The 21243-nt window shown below is 53.1% G+C and overlaps 9 protein-coding genes across 9 annotated transcripts; 4 read left to right on the top strand and 5 right to left on the bottom strand.

The window, feature by feature from the left end:
* Positions 1–135: 135 nt before the first annotated feature.
* Positions 136–2534, top strand: BO66DRAFT_432729 (Zn(II)2Cys6 transcription factor). Its single transcript, XM_025650662.1, has 8 exons — positions 136–189; positions 257–302; positions 374–675; positions 741–1293; positions 1345–1383; positions 1449–1526; positions 1580–1827; positions 1892–2534. The coding sequence occupies exons 1-8, from the start codon at positions 149–151 to the stop codon at positions 2487–2489; spliced, it is 1905 nt and encodes a 634-aa protein (XP_025498222.1). The 5' UTR covers positions 136–148; the 3' UTR covers positions 2490–2534.
* A 283-nt stretch (positions 2535–2817) lies between these two features.
* Positions 2818–4683, bottom strand: BO66DRAFT_385598 (monooxygenase; the record flags this gene model as incomplete). Its single annotated transcript, XM_025646149.1, has 6 exons — positions 2818–3266; positions 3325–3645; positions 3705–3841; positions 3894–4311; positions 4382–4501; positions 4548–4683. The coding sequence occupies 6 exons, from the start codon at positions 4681–4683 to the stop codon at positions 2818–2820; spliced, it is 1581 nt and encodes a 526-aa protein (XP_025498221.1).
* A 1017-nt stretch (positions 4684–5700) lies between these two features.
* On the top strand, positions 5701–7801 carry BO66DRAFT_464689 (isocyanide synthase family protein; the record flags this gene model as incomplete). Its single annotated transcript, XM_025652473.1, has 5 exons — positions 5701–5715; positions 5764–6109; positions 6170–6555; positions 6626–7263; positions 7324–7801. 5 exons carry the CDS (start codon positions 5701–5703, stop codon positions 7787–7789), a joined length of 1851 nt encoding a protein of 616 aa, XP_025498220.1. The 3' UTR covers positions 7790–7801.
* A 551-nt stretch (positions 7802–8352) lies between these two features.
* BO66DRAFT_396225 (GNAT family N-acetyltransferase) lies at positions 8353–9231 on the bottom strand. Its single transcript, XM_025648424.1, has one exon. The coding sequence runs from the start codon at positions 9185–9187 to the stop codon at positions 8507–8509; it is 681 nt and encodes a 226-aa protein (XP_025498219.1). The 5' UTR covers positions 9188–9231; the 3' UTR covers positions 8353–8506.
* A 1088-nt stretch (positions 9232–10319) lies between these two features.
* Positions 10320–10979, bottom strand: BO66DRAFT_281498 (uncharacterized protein; the record flags this gene model as incomplete). Its single annotated transcript, XM_025643067.1, has 1 exon — positions 10320–10979. A coding segment is annotated over one exon (660 nt), but the record flags the coding sequence as incomplete, so codon positions are not given.
* A 2769-nt stretch (positions 10980–13748) lies between these two features.
* Positions 13749–14593, bottom strand: BO66DRAFT_464678 (uncharacterized protein; the record flags this gene model as incomplete). Its single annotated transcript, XM_025652472.1, has 5 exons — positions 13749–13754; positions 13784–13984; positions 14086–14116; positions 14234–14467; positions 14532–14593. The coding sequence occupies 5 exons, from the start codon at positions 14591–14593 to the stop codon at positions 13749–13751; spliced, it is 534 nt and encodes a 177-aa protein (XP_025498217.1).
* Positions 14594–15045: 452 nt separating this feature from the next.
* Positions 15046–15916, top strand: BO66DRAFT_242520 (uncharacterized protein). The gene has a single exon (XM_025642873.1). The coding sequence runs from the start codon at positions 15216–15218 to the stop codon at positions 15816–15818; it is 603 nt and encodes a 200-aa protein (XP_025498216.1). The 5' UTR covers positions 15046–15215; the 3' UTR covers positions 15819–15916.
* Positions 15917–16702: 786 nt separating this feature from the next.
* BO66DRAFT_242507 (uncharacterized protein) lies at positions 16703–18609 on the top strand. Its single transcript, XM_025642872.1, has 3 exons — positions 16703–16959; positions 17036–18220; positions 18277–18609. Exons 1-3 carry the CDS (start codon positions 16850–16852, stop codon positions 18350–18352), a joined length of 1371 nt encoding a protein of 456 aa, XP_025498215.1. The 5' UTR covers positions 16703–16849; the 3' UTR covers positions 18353–18609.
* Positions 18610–20358: 1749 nt separating this feature from the next.
* BO66DRAFT_396222 (uncharacterized protein) lies at positions 20359–21188 on the bottom strand. The gene has a single exon (XM_025648423.1). The coding sequence runs from the start codon at positions 21052–21054 to the stop codon at positions 20452–20454; it is 603 nt and encodes a 200-aa protein (XP_025498214.1). The 5' UTR covers positions 21055–21188; the 3' UTR covers positions 20359–20451.
* Positions 21189–21243: the final 55 nt, after the last annotated feature.

Raw genomic sequence — 21243 nt, 5'->3', positions numbered from 1 at the left:
TTTTCTCCGCAATCCCCGGCAATCCCCTGCATTCCCCGGCATTCCCCGGTGATCGCCGACCCTCGCTGACTGCTGCTCTTTCCTTCCCCCACTCCACATACCAACACTTCATCATCCATCCCCATCATCCCATCACACAACTCACTTCATGCGAGGGACCCCTCCTGTTAAGGCAGCCTGTCTGGCCTGGTGTGTCTTTCCTGCGGTATAAACTGACTGACTGTACTGTGCACTACTTGCTCACACCTATCGTCAGCCGTGCGTCCAAAACCCGTTGCGACGGACAAAACCCTTGCAGGCCGGTAGGGCCGATCCACTTTCCTTTGAACTGTCTCGTAAACAGGACCGGGAAAAAACTCATTGCTTGCAATAGTGCCTGGTCAAAAGTCGCATCTGTTCGTATCAGCCTAGTAGACGAGGTGGTCCTCGCCGACGCGCCCGCCGCCTACTTCCGGGGCCGTCTCCGCAGCCCCCGACGGGGGTGGATCTCTCCGAAGACTCGGGCTCCTTGGTGGACGATCCCAGTATTTGGAATACCTTGGCTCTTCTCTCTCCGTACAAGAGGGCTCAGGATGCAGACAGAGGCTCCCAAGACAGGCTGGAAGCGCTCCATGCAGGGACTGCCTGTGAGATTCAAGGGCCGCTCTTGCGGGTCTATACATCCGAACAAGATATGTGCGTACACCCCCAGCTCGCCGAGCTGCTCCGTGATTATTGACCCTGTAAGCATGTGGGCTCAGACTGAACGCATATTACATCTTCATTCATCCCTATTTGCCGCTGTTGCCTCCGCCCGCTGAGCCCCTACGATCAGACCACCCCCAGGTCTACCAGCCCTCGCCCGGAGAGGCGGGGACAGTGGATCAGTCCTGTCTACCCTATCGACCGCTCTCTTGTTTGAGCTTGGCCCTCTCCGCAGTCCTCGCCTTGATCCCGCCCCCGCAAGATGGAAATCCTTCCGATCCTTGCTGTGCGTGGCTGCGCCGGTCATACTCCGGTCTTTTCGCGCAGTCCGCTCTGGAGAGCGCCGAGCAAGATATCGTGGAGCCCGACGCCGCTCGAATCTCCTCTCGTCCTCCGACTTACAGCCAGCGTTTCCACCCCGATCTGCCCGTTACACTCCACCCGATCTTGACCTTGATGGTCCTTGGCGTGTATGACTCTTGTCAAAATGGGAATATCCATCGCATGCGGATGCGGATCAACCAAGCCATCACGACGGCGATGGACGGTTCGCTGCATCGGTTGGAAGAGAATGCATCAGAGGCTCAACGACGGGCATGGTGGATCGCAGTACGTTCCGTCTATCTCTCACGGCTACGCGCAACGCTCACGGCTCTACAGATTATTCTAGGATATCAGTCTTCTGCTGTTAATTCCTCAGTACGTTACTTGTTTGATTATCAGTTACGGTGACGTCCAACGCCGGGCTAATGTCCCACTGCTAGCCCCCAATCATCACCACCAATGATCCTAGAGTCACAACGCCATACCCAGCTTTCGAACTGGGGACGAACGGCCTGGAGGTAACGCTGTCTATTAGCATATAGCAGGGGACCTGTCTGCTAACCCCTTATAGCCGTGGTCACTCATTCTAAAGGCTCATAATGCTCATGACTCAGTCAGCGCCCTTCTGCGCGTGATCACTATGCAGAGTGCTCAATCTTCACCAGCCCCGGATCTAAAAGATAAGATTGCCCGATTAGACCAATCCATCTTGTCACTGGCCTCGGAGTGTGATCTGATTTGTACACCGATGCAAGGCAACAGCACGGAAGGTCTTGCAGGCCGCAGCTTCGGTTTGATTGCCTGCGCACTCATTCACTCGTATGACCTCTGAGCATTAAAAGAGAGTTCACCCGAAATTCTACTGACGCTAACCAATGCACAGTGCGCGGATCAAGCTGCACCGTTTCAGAGCCTTCTCCGACGTCCCAATCTTCCTAGAAAAGCATTGCGATCTCTCCTCACTGCGGATAGACGGCAGCGCATCCCAGGAATTTTCCTCCGTGACAGCCACCGAGATCGACTCGTTCTTCCCGTTCAGCAAGGACGAGTCCTCCATGATCTGTCTGAAATCGTCACTCGCCGTTGCCCGTGCCTTCAAGGATGTACCTTCTCCATACTCGGCCACTTCTCGGTCCACGGACCTAGACAATGCCAGTATGACCACGCTGGCACCCGCGCAAGACGGGTACTACGGGTCCTTGCCGTACTTCAAATGTGCCGCAATGCAGGCGTCCTACGTGCTGTATATGCTGGTGCACCGGGTCCGGGCCGCGCTGTCGTCGAGACGGCTTTCCATCTGCTACCCGCTGTTGAACTGTCCCGAAGCGGGCACCGAAATCCAGGATGCACATCGGTTGATTGAAGAGCTGCGCAACGGCGCCCATTCGCTGATTCTCTCCATGAAGCGGGATCTGGTCTACGAGGGGATTGCGTCGATGGTGAACGATCTCGATGCGGCGTATATCTCTCTATTTGGGTGATTTTCTAGGATCAGTCTGAGATAATCATCATGTGTATACTTTCACGCCAATTGTATATCTATACATTCCTTGTACAAGTTGTCCCACCAAGAATACTTTCTAGCCTCTCAGGCTTTCATCCCGGCACAGTTGCCTTGTGCCTCGCGGCACCCTTCTTGAATCAGCTCATCACATGCCGCTGAATTGCGAGTTCGACCCCGCGCGGGCGCATCGCTTTTCTGGGTACGGAGTATAGCATGTACTTTATTGTATGTACATCCCTGAATTGTTACCTGTGTGAGTTGTGAATCCTCGTCGGGGTTATATTGTTGTCCTCCTGTAACCGCCATCAAGCAAATACTTCCTCCAAATATTGCACCCAGTCCTTGCCCACATATCCCACATACAAGTCCGGTCGGACCACCACGACCTCCTCGTGAGCATCATCCACCCACTCCGCCTGATATTCATACACAAGACTCGTGACTCTTTGCGATGAGGCATGGACATTCCAGAACTCGGCCTTTTGCTGCAGCCGGACAGCTTGATGCTCCCACGTTGTTGGAGCATCCTTCCCGAGGAAGAAGACCTTGAACTTGCCATATTGAAAGATCTCATAGAGCCGAGTCATGGACGGTTCCCACTTAGCAACCTCAGGATTCTCCACCTCAGTCGCGAAGAGTCTGGTCGGCGGAAGATCCGTAACCCAGAGATCGGGACAACGACTGCCAGCGACAAAGTCCGCGTGGGAGGATGTCTTGACGAGGGGAGTTGAAGGGAGATACGACACACCCATTCCTGAATGAGTCGAGTCAGCACGAAGTGATCAGGGGCCGACTCTGGGAATAATACATACCGGTGATATAGGCAGCATTCTTCTCAATAATGTCGACATACTCCAGGGCCGTCTTGACGGTCATGCGTACCAGCTTGGCAGCGACATCGATGACCCCGGTGGCAGTGGCGCGTCGCTCCTCGTCGTAGCTTGCTAGCAACGTCGAGCCCCCAAGGCCCTTGACAGCAAATGCAACGCGCCAGATCAGGTTGAAGGCGTCCGCAATGCCCGTGTTCAGGCCCTGCCCGCCGTTGACGGCGTGGACGTGCGCAGCATCGCCGGCGAGCAGGATGCGACCGTGTCCATCCTTAGAGATGAAGGTGCTGGCAACGCGTTCCTTGACTACACACACCAGGACATCAGAGGAAACCTCCCGAGCACAGGGTTAGGGAAGTACAAACTTTCGAAGGTGCTGAACCACTCCGTGCGCTTGAACTCGATCTTGTGGGGCGCCATATGCTCCCGGATCGAAGCCTCAGCTTTCTCCTGCGTGATCTCCCCATCGAGTAGAATATAAAATCGGCTCATCCCTCGCTCTCTGCATTCGGTCAGACACCCATTCCGTCTCCCGTTTGCATGAACATGCATACCTCGGAATCCACGACACCCGCGACTGCCCATCCTTCTGGAATGTAATGATCTCCGGACAGACGGGAAAGTCCGTCTCAATGAAGGTGTCCAGCACCGCCCAGACCATCTCCGGCTTGGTGCCGGTGAACGGGATGTTTAGGGCGCGGCGCACAAACGAGCGCGCCCCGTCGGCGGCGATGGCGTACTTGGATACAATCGTTCTGCCCTGATCAGTGGTGACCACCACGCCTGCATCGAACTCAGCAATCGAGGTCGCGCGGGTGTGGTATGCCACCGGGATGTCCAGCTGATGGAGAAGAGCTTCTTCGACGCGAGATTGTCCGATCATCAGGAAATTAGGGCGGTGGGTGTGCTTTAGGGAGGTCCACCAGTGGCTTTGCTGGGAGGTGAACCGACCGGCTTCGAAGGTGGAACTCGCTATACCAAGAGAGCGAGTTGTCAGAGCAAGAATCGGTTGAAACTAGGGAAATAAGGGGATGTCTCGTACTGTTACACGTCAACCCAAACGGCTCGAGTAAGGGTAACGTTCTCGATACTTCGAGATATTGCTGGGTGCGGGCATTCAAGGCATCGGCTCGACCCAGGTCAAGTGAGGCTTCTTTGGCGTCTGCACTCGGTGGATTAGTATCGTCAGGAGAGCTGTGGCCGTGGACCAGCTCGCATGATCGTACCGAGAATATACACAGATAGGCCAAGGGTCCGAGCGAGGACAGCCGATAGCAACCCTGTCGGTCCGCCGCCCACGATGACCAAGTCCGTCTGAATTGCCGATGGTGTTTCCTTTGCCATGTTTGCGTGAGGTCGTTAGGAGTTTTGTCGCCAGATGGTAAGACGAATAGTGAGGAAGGGGTCCAGCTCCCATTAAAGTAGACGAGGATCAGGGGGTAAAAGTGAATAGAGAATCGAACAATTAGCATCCATCCCAATTCGTGGCGCCATGCTTCTCTGCTCGAACATGGTTCACTCGTTCCCCTGAGATGCAGAATAGATGACAAGCATTGTGACTAGCCAACTCCCAGTTCATGGATCAATTCCGCGCTTAGAAATGCATCTGAAGTGCAGGAGGACAAGATAGATTAGGTATGTCTCAGCCGCAAGGCTAAGAAATGCTCAAAGCAATGGCGCCACCAGCGCGCAGACCATGGCTCAGGAAGAACAAGCACGAACCACGAAAGGCGAACAATAACCGGGAGAATTATTGGTGAAAAGTCTCCGCCGAGAAGTGGGCCATGGGAGGGTCCAGAGCGAATGATGAAGCATCGGTCCCTGCATCGGCAGTGGGAATCGGGCATTGCATCTGTTTCAGTTCAGTAATGCAGGTTCCACTTGGGGTTACTTACTTACTTGATATAGTAGATGTATAGTGGATATCGACTCGACCATTAGGCTGCCAAGTTCTTCAGCCCAGCCCTACTACTTGGCTTGGCACGGGTGCGAGACGCATTTTGACCAGTTTTACTATCTTCCTATCGTACCATAACCCTTGTAACTCTGACCATGATGGAGATGAGGTTACATCCACTAAGGGAGTGATTGCATGAGCGAGCCCCCTGATCTAGGTACTAAGGTAGTCAATGAGATTCTGACCAAGTCATCTATGTTCCGAATGCGGAATTGAGCCGATGGTGCAGCCTCATGCAATACTCGGAACTACTAGTGTCGGGATAGAATCAGGTTCCTTTTCTTGACAGGCTCATATGGCTTTAAATGTCTCGCTGGACCTCAAGTAGGGAGGACTTCACCAATATAGATCATCACCAACCGCTCAGGGCTCGACATTGAATCGCGTCATAGCAATCGCCCAAGATGAGCGCAGTCATGGTGCAGCCTCCCATCGCTCAATCGACCCTGACCTCGGTCGGGGCCGAGCCGATCTTTGACCTGGCTACCCTCCAGAAGGCGTGGGAGATTCTGAACGTCATCTACCGGTATCGCATGCCCGTTCCAGCATCGCTGGTGGACCGGAGCGACGAGGGGACTCTGAAGTTCCTATCCCTGATCTACACTCGCGTGAGAGCAGGCAAACCAGTCTCCTTGATCCTACCTGCTTTCCCGTTCAAGTCACCTAATCGAAAATACAAAGTTCTTGGGTCTTTACCGGACAAAGGGGAGGACCTTGCCTTGGCCCATCTCAACGGACTATGCGCGGCGATCGCGGACATTTACGAGCCAGGGGCTCAGTTGACCATCGCTTCCGACGGCCTGGTGTATAATGGTAAGTTTAACCGAAACTCTCGATGGACATGTTGGTCGTGGAAAGACTCATAGGGGGTAGACCTGCTAGGTGTTCCCGACGCGGAGGTCTATACGTACGGCGAGGCGCTGCGGAAAATGGTCCAGACGCAGGGCTACCGATACCTCCAGTTCATTCGTCTCCGGGACCTCGTCCACTGGAAAATCGACACTCCCCTTGACGCTACCACCTACGAACAGCTGGCAGGCGCCTTTCGTCAGCGGTTGATTGATAATTTCACGCCCCTGGATTACGACTGTGTCGAGAGTATCAAGGCCGACGAGGATGTGTGCACCACCTACCGAGGATATATCAAGTTTCTGGCCAAGGATTTGAAACATACCTTTGTGGAAGGGGGCGAGGTATCAAGAAAGTCTCACAAGCAGAAGCTCGAGGCTATTGCTAAGCAGATGATTGCTCGTGGAAAGGTAAGACAAACCACCCGGACCACAGTGTGCTGGTACTGTGCTGATACTTAATTTTGAATTTGGCATCCAGGCATTCGCAGAGGCGATCAAGAAGAACTACCCGGACCATGTTCGACTGTCGATTCACCCGTCATGCGGCTCAGCCAAAATCTCCGTTCAGGTCTTGCCTCTGGCCCGTCATTGTGTGACACCCTGGCACTCAACGCCGTGCTTCACCCTCGACGGCCGCGTGGAATATGGCCCACGCGAGTCATTCGACCAAAATCCCAATATTGAATTGGTTTACAAGGCAGGACAGCCGTGGTCCTACCGCTACAAGTCAGATCTATATTCCTGGCCACAACCCGTGGAAATCGAGCCTCAGTACCCTTGTGGCCTGATCATCCGATCCACGCAACCCATGTCGTGCGCAGAAGTGGACATGCGTAAGCTTCGCGCTCTGGCAGAAGAAAACTCCCCCGTCGTTTTACGGGGATTCCAGGATACACGCGACCGGGAGCTTTTCGTGAAAAAGGCCGAGGAGATGGGGACTCCCGTTGGGTGGAAATTCGGCCTCATCCTCGAAGTGAAGGATCACGGCACCGATACCCAGGGCTTGAACAATGTCCTCTCGTCGGAATGGATGCCGTTCCACTACGATGGCTTGTTCAAGCTTGCCAAGATGAAAGACGCAGACGGGCAGGAGGTTGTTCGATCCTGTCCTCCGAAGTAAGTCACTGCCTACGGTCCTAGAGAACAGCCATACTCATTCCATGGCCACCGCACCAGATACCAATTCTTCACGGGAATGACCCCGTCGCCCAAAGACACCGGGTTCACCCTCTTCTCCCCCTCCCACCTGGTCTGGCACTATCTACCATCTAAATACTCGATCGAATACCTGCGCACTCTGTCCTGGACGGTCGAAACTGTCTCCTTCGACCACACCAAGATCACCGATCTCCCTCTCGTGGTGGACCACTTTGCACACCAGCGTCCCTGTCTCCGCTACCACGAGCCGTGGCCGCAAGAGAAGACGGTTTTTGACCCAACCAAGATTACCATCCAGGATGTGCCCAACTCGGAGGAACTGTGCCAAACCCTCGATAGCCTGCTGCACGATCGTCGCGTGGCCTACTGGCATTGTTGGGAGGAAGGCGACTGGCTGATCAGCGATAATGTGACGACGATGCATACGCGCAGCTCGTTTACGGGCAAGTCGGACCGGTGTCTGCGGCGGATTCACGTCGACTAGATTAGTGAGGGGCTAGAACTCTTGCGACCTATTTTAGGAATGTACTATAGTTTTGTAATTTGATTTTCGCCAAATGTCGAGCTGAATTCTTAAGTTGCATGCCAATATGCGGTACCAATCGTGTCGTGCGCCTCGATGCGTGGGGGTTAAGCAGAGATAAAGAGTAACTAACCTAACGTGCTGACACAGGAAGACTTCGCTAACTAACTAACGGCTAGGCACAGCCAAGACGCCAGGGACGAAGGACGGCGGACTTTCCAGGGTCTGGTGGAGAAGCTAGCAAAAATAGTCTGTTTCGTGCAGCCGAGGTTTCCACGGCAAGATAAGCTAAATATTGACCAGAGGGAAAGCTTTTTGCTCGTCCGCGCAGTGCAGATAGAAAGGAGAGGCCAGAATTGTATAAAGAAAAGGAGAAAAAAAAAAATAAAAGAAAACAAGAGGAGAGACAGAAGTTCCCATACAATGGATAATAAGTGAAGTGTAAAGTGTCGCAATTCTTTACAAAGGGATTTTCTCAACCAACACCTGCCAAGATGACCACCGGAGCTAAGATTGATGCTATATTAATTCGATACTACCTATCCATCTAGTGCCAGTGTCACCATATCTAATCCGGGGTCTCTGATTCTCCCCAAACGGTTGCCACTGTCCCCGAGCCGAGATTGCCTCTAATTCCAACAAGGAAAGAAATGGAGAAGGGCTGGACTGGACCCTTGCCTACAGTCCGCGCAAAGCCTCCAACCTCGCCCGCTGAAGCCCCTCCCCATCGAAATTACTCGGGTCTAACCATTTCACAAAGCCCCCCTTTATCGCGGGCCACTCGCCATCCAGAATCGAGAACCAAGCGGTATCGCGGTTCCTCCCCTTGACAATCAGATGCTGTCGAAAGACCCCCTCGGCCGTGAAGCCCAACCGCACCGCCGCCCGCTTCGACGCCGCGTTCAGGTCATTGCACTTCCACTCCAGCCGTCGAAAGTGAAACTGCTCAAACGCCGCCCGCGCGAGCAAGTACAACGCCTCCGTCGCGGCCGTCGTGCGCTGCAGCAGGGGGGAGAAGACTACCGACCCGATCTCCACGACGCGGTTGGCCAGGTCAATGCGCATGAGGTTGAGCAGGCCGACGGCTTGGTTGCGGGTTAGGTCGACCACCGCGTAGAAGACGCTGTCGGCATGGGTGATTAGCGTGTCGAGGAACTGGGTGAAGGTGGGCTTGTCCGCGAAGGGTCCGAAGGGGAGGTAGTCCCAAAGCGAGGTGTGTTCGGGCTGGCCAATGTGGTGGTATAGATCGTCTACATGCTGCTCGGCCAGGGGTTCAACGCGCACGGAGCGGCCTGCGAAGGAGGTGCGGGTCGGCCGGATGGCTGGACTGGTGTCAAGGGGGGGAGTGGATTCAGACATTTTGGAAAATGAAAGCTGGAAAATATTGTACTATGGGAGTTGTGTCAAGGGAGAGCAAATTTCTTCAGCTCATTTCTTAGTGAGGTTAGTAAATGTTAGTGAATTTAGGGCCTGGTGAGTCAGAGCTGACAGCGGCTGATTCAGCAGGGCGGAATGCTTTCCGCGATCGGAGTCTCAATTTAGCCCTGACATTGACAGCTTGGATCTTCCCTGCAACATCAACGTTCGTTGCTACAATACTATACTTCTTAGGCTCGGTTCTAAAGAGCTTGATCAAGTCCAGAACTGCTAGAGCATTGTATAATGTTATCCTTTCGACCCGTCATTCACAAACTTCTTGTTTTCTCACAGGAGGCATGCTATTACTAGGTTTCAGGCATCGTCACGGAGACCCTATGCTCTTAGCTAGATATCATCGAATAAAATACACATGTTAACCATCCAACTCCTAGGTCTGCTGAAGGTGTAGAGTACAGAAAAGCGATAGAGAAGGACAAAGTGATGGACAGCATGTAAGCCGACATGTGCTTCCAACCACAGCCCAGGTAAGGACACCCAGAATCTGGCCTAAGAATCAATGCTCCATCCAACCCCGATACTCCAAGCACCCAAACACTCTACTCCCACCGTAGCTGCGATGATCAACCACGCACTTGCTGAAGGTATCTTTGACAATATTCTCACAGGTGTACTTGGTCCCCTCTTGCCCGGTCGGCGCGATGGGCTTCTGCTTTGGTCCCTTGCATCCCTTCACCCAGGTGATCGTGACATGGTACTGCCAGTTCGTCATCGTGGGGCTGCCCGAGGACCATGTGAGTGGTTTGCTGTCGGGCCCCATCTCGAAATCGATGGAGGGGATCTGGGTGCCGCGCCAGCAGAGAGAGGCGACAGTGTCGACGATGTGGGAGTCGAGTGGTTGGTGGAAGTCTTTGTTGGGGAGGCAAGTCTGATCGCTTATCCGAGGTGTCGGTGTGGCTGTAGCCGACTTGGTAGTGGACGAGCTTTTGGTGCCCGTAGCGGTACTCTTTGTCGAAGTCACCAGCGTAGGATGAAGAGAAATGAAACGCCCCGGGCACCGATCTCGCCGCTGCATATGCCCCTGCGGCTGAGCAACAGGCTGAAGAATCGCCGCCGGATCCCAGAAGTCGTAGTCCATGACATATTGCCCACACAACCACAGCCGCCACTGACCCACAGCCAGAAGGTGATTGCCCGCCTGCAGGAAACTGTTGTACTTGTCGACTTCTATCACGACTTTCCCCACGGAGGAATCATCATTGTTGGACTGCCAGAAATTCGTCGGCTCGTAACCGCGGATGATCGGGGCTTTATCTGCGGGAGCTCCCCCGGTGGGGAAGTAGAGGAATTGGTTGAACTGGGCAGCGAGCCATTTGACTCGGCGGGCGTACATATATTCTTGGGGTCGCCATTCGGGCAAGAAAGGGGTGATGATGATGAGCTGAGGGTTGTTGGTGCGATGCAGGGGGCCGGGGTTTGCGTCCGTTCCCCACAGATCCTGCAGGGGCTCGATCTGATTGTTGACCACTCCGGCAGGCCCGGTACGCCCGGTACTCAGTGCGGTGAATGTTTGCTCCATGAAAAAGTCGTCGGCGACATCGGGTTCGGTCGGGGTGCGGAAAATGGGGGACTCGAAGATGTGCGAGAGGTAGACGCCATCTTTCGCGACGATCATCAGCACAGTGCAGCCGTGGAGGCCCTTCACGCCGAACGCGGACTGCAGATCAGGCCAGCGATACCATTTGCCCGTCACTGGCTCGCTTTGGCTGGCCCAGTGGTCGTTCTGGGTTATAGCGTGGTTGAGCTTGGGCAGATAGTGGTTTGGGTCCACGGCGGAAAGATCCTGTAGGGCTCGCTTGCCGAAGGTATAGGTTTGATTGGATGATTCGACTCCTGTGTCCTTGCCAAGAGAGCTATACCGGCGATGAATTCTTCCCCCGTTGCCCGTAGGCAGTGCTCCTACGGTACTGGTTGGGATAGAGGCACATTCCACCGATGAGATGGACACCCATCCCCCCTTCCCGGCTAAGCATGCAGCACCGCAGTTTTCCTGTGCGCAGAGGCGTCTCGTCGGAGTGGAGCTCGGAGTGTTGGTGATTGTGGTCGTCGTTGCGGTGACAGAGCATCCCGTGGTGGTGATGGTAGTAGTCCGGGTGCATGTTGTGGTTGTAAATGTCGAGCCACCGGTAGTGATGGAGGTTGGCTGGCAGAGGATCGTGACATGGTGTGGGGTTGACTGCGAGGTACATGACGAGGACGAGGACGAGGACGAGCGGCTGGAGCTTTTCTTGTCATTGCCAGGTCCGTTAGTCGCCGAGGTTTTAGGGTCAGCAGGGGGCTTTTCAATGTCCAGAGCCTTCACGATGTCTTTGACACCCTTGACGTCCTTGTTCTTGATTCTTTCCACAAGGTCATCCAGTTTGTTGTCAAGACAACCGAGCTTATCCAAAATCTGGCTGGTGGTGTCTCCGGCGAGGTTCAGAAGACCGTCAAACAGACCGCGCTTCTTTTGATTGCACTTTGGGAGCTTCTCGCCCATGTTCTTCGCCAGATCAGCAATATCATCCTGGATTCTCTTGACGTTGTCGATGACTTGTTTATCTGGCCGTGGCTCGGGGCTCAGTTCCCAGAATGTGATAATTGTGACGACGTTGTGAAAGCGGACGGCGATGACGGACGCGCTGGAGGTAATCATAGGGCTTGGAGGCAGGCTGGTAGTTATGGAAGGTGGCTGGGTGAGCGTTACACCGGCAGGGCCAGTGACACTTGATGCTCTGGTGTGGGTGGTACTGATGATCCCCGTTCCATCACCTGTAATTTTAGCATGCGCAGTCCCGGTCGTCGCGCCCCCACTGGACTTAGTACTGCTTTGCGCGGAACTGGTCCTCCCCGTTACGTCGGTGGTACTACTTGTGGATGCTTGTTTGACACTAGACGTTCCACGAGAAGACTGAGGCTCGGCAGTAGAAAGCCAGGATCCGCTGCTGTGAGTTCCACCAGTCGGCGCCGTTCCATGGTTTGAGGTCGAGGTGGTTTTGACCGGTGGCCATGTCCCGATTCCTGGCAAAGACAGAGTAAAAGGAAAAGGAAAGACGGGAATTGTAGCGGTAGACGAGGAGATCTTTGAGATTGTAGGCCCACTAGTAGTCGATAGAACACCTTGAGTCGAAGTCGCAGGTCCGTTAGAGGACTTCGAGGTTGTAGAGGTAACAGCAACGGGAACGGACGAAGTGACGCTGCCAGTCTGCGAGATAATTGCTCCCTTTTTGACAGTGTAAGTATGTGTCACGAACGTGTGATAGGTGACGCAGGAGGTGCTCGTCGCTAGGTTGGTCGTCTCGACGATGGTGGCATCAGAAAGAGATGAAGAATCGCCGACTGCAACGCCAGCAGCGACAGCGAGGCTGAAGACAGACCACAAGGTGGAGAGCTTCATGGTTTCTGTCGAGTTGGAGTTGACATACGGTATGGAAGGAGGAAGGGGAAGTGATGAGGATGAGAGGAGGAGAGAGGGTGGGAGATGGAGAGAACAAGAGAAGAAGTGTTGAGGCCATTATAATCCTTGAGAACCGACACTATCTCACTATACATTCACTATCACCAGTTGTGGAGGGAAAGTAAGTTGATATCAAAGATGGTACAGGCAGTGAATGATGAAGTTGCTGGGGGGGTGATTGGCTGGGAGATGGATTATGCTGGCAGTTAATTCTTCATATACAGGAACTCCTTGACTGGGCTCTAGATAAACCGAAACTTGCCGGTTCTCCTGTCTCTGTCGCTTTTTCTTCGACTTGAAAGTGTTGAACTTGAACATGGGGCTATATAGCAGCTCAAGCTAGAACGAGACTCCCCAACAGGAGATCTAAGTTGAGCGAACAAACCCTGCTTCCCATGCTCTGGTTTTTGATACAGGCAAAAGAACCAGTTGCTTAGGCCTCTGCACGCGGACAAGGCAGATGATGGTTTTGATTCGAATCCCTCATCAGCAGCCTGTTTGGTTCTACTTTCTTCGGCGTTGTAAACCAGTAGACCATTTGCGTTGCTCTATGGAGTTAGCTGCCATGCTATTATGCGTCGGTTGCTTAGATGGGCATGTTAGAGACTTCCTCCTATGTAAGTCCCACACCTCTAGTTAACCGCTTCGCGTAGTCTATACGAGGATTTGTATCTGTCTCAGACGAGATCTATCAGTCAAATGACTGCCGATGGGTTGCGGTCTGTTGAATATCAAGGTCATGGAACAGTTATCGTATGCTATATGGCAGCGAAAACATTCCGCCACGACCGTCCACCCACTACTCAACGCCCAAATAGTTTCAAGACGCCACACAAGCAGCTTGCTAGTCTCTGCTTATCCGACTATACAAATACTGAAAAGTAGTTCAAGTATAGCCACTTAGATAAACAAACACCCGTACTGCTCTTCGCCATACTCCTACGTGGTTTCTGCCTTCTAAAAACCAAATGTGTTGCAATGAGGAATTGTGTATTATATAAGTGGCATTAGAGTGAAGACATGCATATCTTTGAATCTCCCAGCCATTCAAGCCTGTTTACAGTCAATGAATTCAGACTCACCGATCTTGGTGACCTCTTCCGGCATAGCCCGATACTTTCCGAGTTTTCTGCTACTAGCAAGTCCTCAATGGACTTTTTCTCATAACCCTCCACCTCCGACATATCCGACCCGAGAAATTTTAGCTGATCGCCATTTCCCCAGTTCTTACGCGTGTACCAGGCAAGCGCTAGTGGGTCGTTGGCCTCGATCATGGCGTGGTGCTAAAGATTGACGCAAAGGCTGCTGCAACATATTGATGGGTACTAAACGGAGGAGTTCATTCAGTGGCAGCTAGGGAACGGCGTTGAAGGGGGGGAATTACCAGAGATTCAGTGGCTGCGATGCACTGTTTCCTGTGAAAATAATGCAATTATGCCTACAGTCCACCCCCATGGCTCCGTAGACAGATGTCAGCCGCCAGCCTCTTGTTTTTCTGGCCCAAACACAAGGCGGGAAAGGGGTCTACTTACGGTGTATCAAGCGCAAATTCCGCGAAGTTGCCGAACAGCACGACTGCTGTCGGCACGCCCAGCCTCTCCGCTGCCTCTTCTACTTTGATCTTGGCACTGATGAGCTCTGTCCCTAGTCCCTGCCTGCGGTAAATCACGGCGAGATTGGAAGGAACAAACAATTGAATCTTGGTCTTCAGGTTCGCTCTGATCAGATCGTACTGGCAGTCAATCCCAGAGTGGCCGACCAAAGAGCTATAGTCGCCCAGTCACTTCTGTGAATCCTGCAATCTTCCATCAAACAGCAAGGGCATCTCACATGAGAATATCGACATTCCGGAGAGCAGCCACCAGAGCCTCCTCATCGCAAGCCTTGGGCATTGGAGTCTGGCCGATAAAGAACCTTGACGTCAGCGGACAATTCGCTCAGTCTCTGAACAATTCCAGATTCCATCCAGCCCCAATGGCCATACACTGCGATACGATTCGGCATGCTGGTTGCAGTCACGGATGGATCTTGTTGTTCGCACTATAAACAACCAGTGAATGAAGTGGATGCTGGGAGAAGACAGAGACCAGAGTTGATGAAATATAAAAAAAGTGAGAAGAAGACTATTCCATATTCAAGTCCCCATCGTTCTTTACAGTCTGTTCGACTCTTTGGTGAGCATGGCAGATGATTACTAGGTACCGATAGGTATCTTATCTATATCCATACAATTATTCTGTTTGTTGGATTTGAACAGTTTGCACTCGATGGGAATAGTCCAATCAAGCGCACAAGCAAACACACGCAGACAAGCACAGACAAACACAGACAAACACCTAAAAATGCTACTCAACTGCTGCCGGCTATGGTGGAGCACCAGTCTGTACTCCGAGAACAGTCATGTGACGTTGTCAATCCCCCGCGTTTCTCAATGTACTCTTTATCCATTTCTTTCCAACACCTTATTTACCCAATCTAGCTCACGAAATATGGGACTCACAAGCATCAAATATTATGGAACTACTGCCAAATGAATTGCTTACCTCTATCGGCGAATACAGTCGGGAGGGCAGATACCGCTCAAGAACCGTGCGGGCGCTGTGTCTATGCTCGAAGCGGTTCCATCATGTCTTTCAACCGCTACTTGACTCCGACATCCTTCTTACCGGGAATCCCACCACGGCCCGGGATATCGCCCTGATCATGCGACTCTGGAAGAATCCAGTGCTCGCTTGTCGCGTGCGTCGGTTTGAGGTTCTGTGGGATGGATCTGCCAGGGCAAGGCGACGCCATGGGACATTCAATGCCCAGCAGCCTGAAGCCGTGGTGTTCATCGAGCACGCTCTGACCGAGATCTTCGGCGATCAGCAACCGAGTCTCAAACGCGGGTGGAGAGTGCATCTATACAACCTAAACACAGAGGCCTGGGCGGCGATCCTCCTCGTCCGCTTGACTCGTTTGCGGACCCTGGTGCTGAACGCCAGTGAAGACGAGGGATTGGTGGCAGAGATTATGCGCAGGGCTGCGCAACGACAGCGGCCCTTTCATCGAGCGCCACCCTTCCCAATCCTCCACAAAATCCAGGCTGAGGCCGCCTGGAGCAGGACCTGGAGGTAACCTGAAGCCGGTTGGCTCGAGACGTTTTACATTTCCCCTCGGACCGCCAGATTAGCAAATACCACTACCTTTACCTTGTTAGATCATGTATAAGCACATACGACCACTGGGTGTGGAAAACAGGGCTTCCCGTCCGCTCAGCCGTACTTAAGCCACACGCCGGAAGGTTAGTAGTTGGGTGGGTGACCACCAGCGAATCCCTTCTGTTGTATGTTTTGGTCTTTTTGTGTATTCTCTTTTTCGTCTGACTGCTTTTTCTTTTTTCTTTTTTGTTTTTTGTTTTTTTTTTATGCCATGCCTTTGCGTCAGTATATAGGCCGCATGGATAATATCCTCAGCATGTTCAAAGAAGGAGCGGTCAGCTGGGGGTGGAGGCGTTCATCTCGCTGCCAAGAATATGTCAGAAGCCTGAATGTATAAATTGGCCGCCAGGTACTCCTCTTCTCACCTCTCTAATCACGCCGGGAGACAACTGTAAGTCAAACACTGATCCAAAGAAACAGCCAGGAGCGGCAAATACTGCGTTGATGTCCGCGACAGGTACTTGTTAATCAGTATGAATAGAGCAACGCGCAGGGATTATCGATCTTTGTCTTCACCCAGCGCCGCTCATAGAGAGACCCTCGCATGGGTCTGGCGGTACTTGGGGTATGACCGAGGTAGGGGATTCAGGACTGAGAACCGAGTTTCCTGATCTCACCCAGTGGTGCATATAGACATCCATCCGGGCGCACATAGGGTCAGCAGGTCATTCTTACTAATCAATTTCTTAGCTCCCCTCTGTGGCAGCTCTATCAAAGTAGCAAGCATGTCCAGGTGTTTGAGCCACATAATCCCTGTTGAGCAATGGTGGCATTGCAAGATCCCTGTCAACGTGCATAGGCGGCTATGCTACGACCCCGACTCAGCCACCCTGCTGTTCAGCTCGGTCGCAATTCTGTTGTTTCTCAAAGTTCAAACAGTTCTCCGCTCGCGGCCTCTGCTCAAAGCATACTACTGGGACTACTGTATCACACATCTACATCTTCAGAATGAGTTTCGGCTTTGGTGTCGGAGACTTCCTCGCCACTCTGCAACTCGCCGACAACTTGAAGAAGCGGTTCGCACAAGCGCCCAGTGGTTTTAAGGCCATTTCTGCAGAGTAAGTCATATGTCGCCTACCTGAAGAGCACATGAGAAGATAGAAGGTAAGAATGACAGCTGATGGCAGCAAACAGTGTGAAAAGCCTGTGGGCTGTCCTCCATGACCTCGACGACATTCCGAAAGACGGCCTCAGTGCAACCCAAAAAGCGGAACTGGATGTCATCGTTCAGCGAGGCCGCGAAGTTCTAATGGAGATCGAAGGCAAGCTTAGCAAATACAATGTCCTCGCGTACACGGCCTCGGACTGGAAAAGCAAGGCGACTCGGGCATGGAGTCGAGTGAAATGGGATCCGGTTGAAGTCGACAGCCTGCGGAACCGTATCACATATTGTCTTTCGCTGTGGAACTTGGTCATGAGCAAGATGAATCAGTACATTGTACTCTGGCTCTCGTTGGGAGGAGGTTTGGCCACTGACCACAACGCCGATAGAGACTTGACAGCCGACATCGGGGCAGAAGTCCACGCTATGAAAGACACCCACGATGCGCAGTTACACATCGAAATGCTTGCCTGGATTTCTCCCATCGATACCTCGGAACGGCAGCGGAAGTCCTTTGACATCCACGGCGAAGGAACGGGTAGATGGTTCTTGGAGAGTGAACAATTTGTCCGCTGGATTTCTTCCGACGCAGGCGATCACGCCTTGCTCTGCACTGGAGCTCCCGGGGCAGGCAAGACAATCCTAACTTCGATCACAATCGACTACCTCCAGAAGAAACATTCCCACAAGGACGGCATCGTCATCGTCTACCATTACTTTCATTATCAAGAGCAGCTTGGATATTCTGATATCCTTTCCAGCTTTCTGAGACAACTGGTCCAGGCCAACCCAGGCCTTCACGAGATCATCGCTAGGAAATTTCCCCGACGATGGCGAGCGCACAACCGCCTGACAGGCGAACAAGTGCAAGAAACATTGAAGCTTGCGTTAGTTGAGTGTAACGAGCTTATATATGTTATCGATGCACTGGACGAATGTTCTGACCTTTATGTGCGACGTCAACTCCTTGCCTGGGTCAGGGACACCCTAAAGCCCAACGGCCGTACTAAGGGTAGATTCCTCGCAACAGCCCGTCACGGCGACCATTTTGGCAAATTCTCCCCTGGAAATGTGACTTGCTTGGAGATCGAAGCGAGCAGAGGCGATGTGGAAAGCTTTCTCGATGGAAACGTAACATATTTGCCAGAGTTCCTTCAGGGGAAGCCCGAGCTCTGGAAGTATATTCGACACCAGATCATTGAATCCGCGGGAGGGATGTGAGTAGCAAGGTGCCTGGCCAGTTCCAGAAGACGGTGGTTAACAACTTCTCCAGATTCCTACTGGTTCGCCTCTACTATACCCTGCTTCTCGATGAAAAGAACGAAAAGGGCGTCCGAGCGCTGGGATAGAAACTGCATTCCAACTCGGGAGCTTACGATTACGCATACGGTGAGACGATGAAGAGGATCGAGCAACAGAGCGCCGTCTCCCAGGATCTCGCCAAGCGAGCTTTAGCATGGATTGCATTCTCTGCACGACCACTCTCTGCTGTAGAGCTACAGGACGCTATAGCAGTGGAAATTGGTGCACCCGAGCTCGACGAAACCAATGTAACTGGTATTGACGATATAGCTTCCGTCTGCTGTGGGCTAGTCGTGGCGGACAAACACGCCAACACCACTCGGATGGTACATCTCACGGCCCAGGAGTATCTGAACCGGACCTGGCAGACTTGGTTTCCGGACATGCATGAATGCTTGACCAATACATGTCTTACGTACGTATCGTTTGAGGATTTTGACGAGCGGCGACAAGCAGTGCCGCGACCAGAGTACCCTTTCTTTTCGTACGCAGCTCACGAGCTAAGGACCCATCTGCGTCACAACCTGGGCAAAAGTTCGCTTCTCATGACATTCCTCGAGAATGACTTCAAGGTTCATGTGTGAGATGTTTGGTCTAGAAGCGGGGCTCAAATTCCCTGGAATCCATCTCGTAGCGCTGCTCGGTCTTGAAGATCATGTTGCCAAGTTCATCTTTCGCCCTGGGACCAAGTGGGCAGACGCTCGGGCGGACGCTCGAGACTACCTTGGCCGTACACCTCTAATATGGGCTGCTGCGCAAGGCAACAGCAGCGTGGTCAGTACCTTGCTTGGTTTCCAAGCCGATATCAATGCCGAGACACTCGAGGGTTTCACACCACTGTTCTATGCAGCAGCATATGGTCATGCCGAAATGGTCACCATGCTGATCAGCTGGGGCGTGTACATCCATTCTCAGACACGCAGTAAGGAAACTGCACTTTTCGCCGCTGCCAGAGGCGGGGCCGGGGTTCAACTCGGTCCCGAGTCGTTCTTTACTATGGGAGACCATGCCCTGGTCGCACAATTGTTACTCGACGCAGGGTCCGACGTGAACCACCAGAACATATGCCAAGAGACCCCTTTGTACACCGCAGCAGCAAATGGCAATATCAAGGTTGTTGAGCTACTCCTTGGCCGGCAAGCTTGCGCACGGGGCAGCCAAAAGCCGGATAAAGATCCTTTGACCGTTGCAGCACGGAAGGGCCATGTCGCAATCACTCGACTCCTATTGAAACACGGCGCATATGCTCCCCGCCTGGTCATGGATACAAATGTCTCGCCGCACTTCTGGGGGTTGTCTTGCTTGGCCGAATCTGGCTTGGACGAAGAACAAGAGGCCTTTGCGGCCATGCTGCAGGACTCCGGGAGTCCTGAATTCTGCGATGAGTTTCAACGCGTTCCATTGCACTGGGCCGCCGCGCGAGGCGATGCATCTCTTGTGCGACGCATTCTGCAGGCGGGCTGCAGCCCCGATCCCCGAGACATATTCGGTCGAACGCCCTTGTTTTCTGCTGTCTGCTTCAACAAGGTCGAGGTGGTTAAACTGCTGCTCGACCATCCCGACATCGAAATCCGGATTGAGGACACGTTGGGATTCACACCACTTCAAGAGTCCTACCGAAGACAGAAATCTAAAAGCAATTCATACCGTATGCAGAATCCAAGTGCTTCTCCACCTTGGGCAGAGGTCACCGAACTTTTGAAAGGCAAGCTCGGCATGGGGCACGAGGATCCCTTACCAAGCATTGAGGGCCTGTTCTTTGCTCGTTACGAGTTGGCGCAACAACCCTTCTCTCCAAATCGCGATGTTTGTTTGGATGTTAAAACCGTGGGGCGTGATCAGAGGTGCCATGACTGCGGCGTGATATCCAGAACAGACGGTGGTACTGGGTTGAAGACTGTGATTTACTGTGGGAGCTGCATTCAGGGGATAAAAGACTGCCCCCTCTGTCACAAGCCCTTTGAGCTTCTGGCTCCGTAGTGGCAAGGAAGTTAATATCATGAATCATGTCACCTTCGTCTACTTGTTCATCCTATTCTACGGAGTGAGTGACCGCGTTATATGGTAGATATAAGCTTCTTCCTTGATTCCCCCTTCCAACCTCGTCCGATCCCAGCTCGCTACCCATTGTCCGAGACCCTTTCACTTAACAAGTCACCGTAGTAGCAGGGTAAACGCTCGGCTCCGCGGTCAAGCGCAAGTGACCCTCCCAGGTCCCTCCATGGGTCATCGTACAGCAACCACGGACGGCGCCGGCGGCATTCAGGGCGGTGGCACACTTCTCGACAGCGGCTAGGATCGTCTTTTTCTCCGCGGTGGTCTCGCAGTTCGAGCCGGAAGTCGTGGCCTCGTAGGCGTAGCCCTCGACATAGCTTTCTTCGGAGTCGACGCCGTAGGTGACCGTGCACGAGTCGGCGGTGGACTTGGCCTTGATGATCGCGGCAATGTACTGATAGATATTGACGCCAGCCTCGGCGGCTAGAACGACGGTCGAGACTCCGCCGACCACCGTCGCGTAGGCCACAGCAGTGGCGATCCCCGTGCGCTTGGCGAGCTCCCCATCCTGCGCGTAAAGACTCACGTAGTCGGCACTGACCGTGTCAAAGGTGACGTTCAGGTTTGTACCTGCCCCATCCCACTCGGTGGACTCCGGGATGTAAGTTACGTGAGTCCCGTTGTAGCCCGCAAGGAAACACCCAGCAAGGCCAAATGCGAGCAGACCAGAAAGAACTTGGCGGGAGAGGACCATTCTCCGGTTCGGTACCGGACAACAGCAGCACAAAGATCAAGGATAACAGTGAGAAAGATGATATACCCGTCGGCAAGCATGGTTGAGGCTGCGATAAGGCGGAGAAAAGGAGAGCTGCGACTTGAAAGGATTCAATGGGTTGTGTGGGAATCAAGGCGATGGGAGCTCCTGGTGAATGACTGGCCTTTT

The sequence above is a fragment of the Aspergillus aculeatinus genome (assembly GCF_003184765.1).
Source record: "Aspergillus aculeatinus CBS 121060 unplaced genomic scaffold BO66scaffold_81, whole genome shotgun sequence".
Taxonomy (NCBI): domain Eukaryota; kingdom Fungi; phylum Ascomycota; class Eurotiomycetes; order Eurotiales; family Aspergillaceae; genus Aspergillus; species Aspergillus aculeatinus.
This window is presented reverse-complemented; position numbering and strand designations above follow the sequence as displayed.

Excerpts from the sequence above, each read along its gene's own strand:
- BO66DRAFT_432729 (XM_025650662.1), top strand. The coding sequence starts at position 149 with ATGCGAGGGACCCCTCCTGTTAAGGCAGCCTGTCTGGCCTG. Across the intron at positions 1,294-1,344 it reads GACGGGCATGGTGGATCGCA|ATTATTCTAGGATATCAGTC; the intron begins GTACGTTCCGTC and ends ACGGCTCTACAG. Across the intron at positions 1,384-1,448 it reads CTTCTGCTGTTAATTCCTCA|CCCCCAATCATCACCACCAA; the intron begins GTACGTTACTTG and ends TCCCACTGCTAG.
- BO66DRAFT_396225 (XM_025648424.1), bottom strand. The coding sequence starts at position 9,187 with ATGTCTGAATCCACTCCCCCCCTTGACACCAGTCCAGCCATCCGGCCG.
- BO66DRAFT_242520 (XM_025642873.1), top strand. The coding sequence starts at position 15,216 with ATGGAACTACTGCCAAATGAATTGCTTACCTCTATCGGCGAATACAGT.
- BO66DRAFT_242507 (XM_025642872.1), top strand. The coding sequence starts at position 16,850 with ATGAGTTTCGGCTTTGGTGTCGGAGACTTCCTCGCCACTCTGCAACTC. Across the intron at positions 16,960-17,035 it reads TTTAAGGCCATTTCTGCAGA|TGTGAAAAGCCTGTGGGCTG; the intron begins GTAAGTCATATG and ends GGCAGCAAACAG. Across the intron at positions 18,221-18,276 it reads ATTGAATCCGCGGGAGGGAT|ATTCCTACTGGTTCGCCTCT; the intron begins GTGAGTAGCAAG and ends CAACTTCTCCAG.
- BO66DRAFT_396222 (XM_025648423.1), bottom strand. The coding sequence starts at position 21,054 with ATGGTCCTCTCCCGCCAAGTTCTTTCTGGTCTGCTCGCATTTGGCCTT.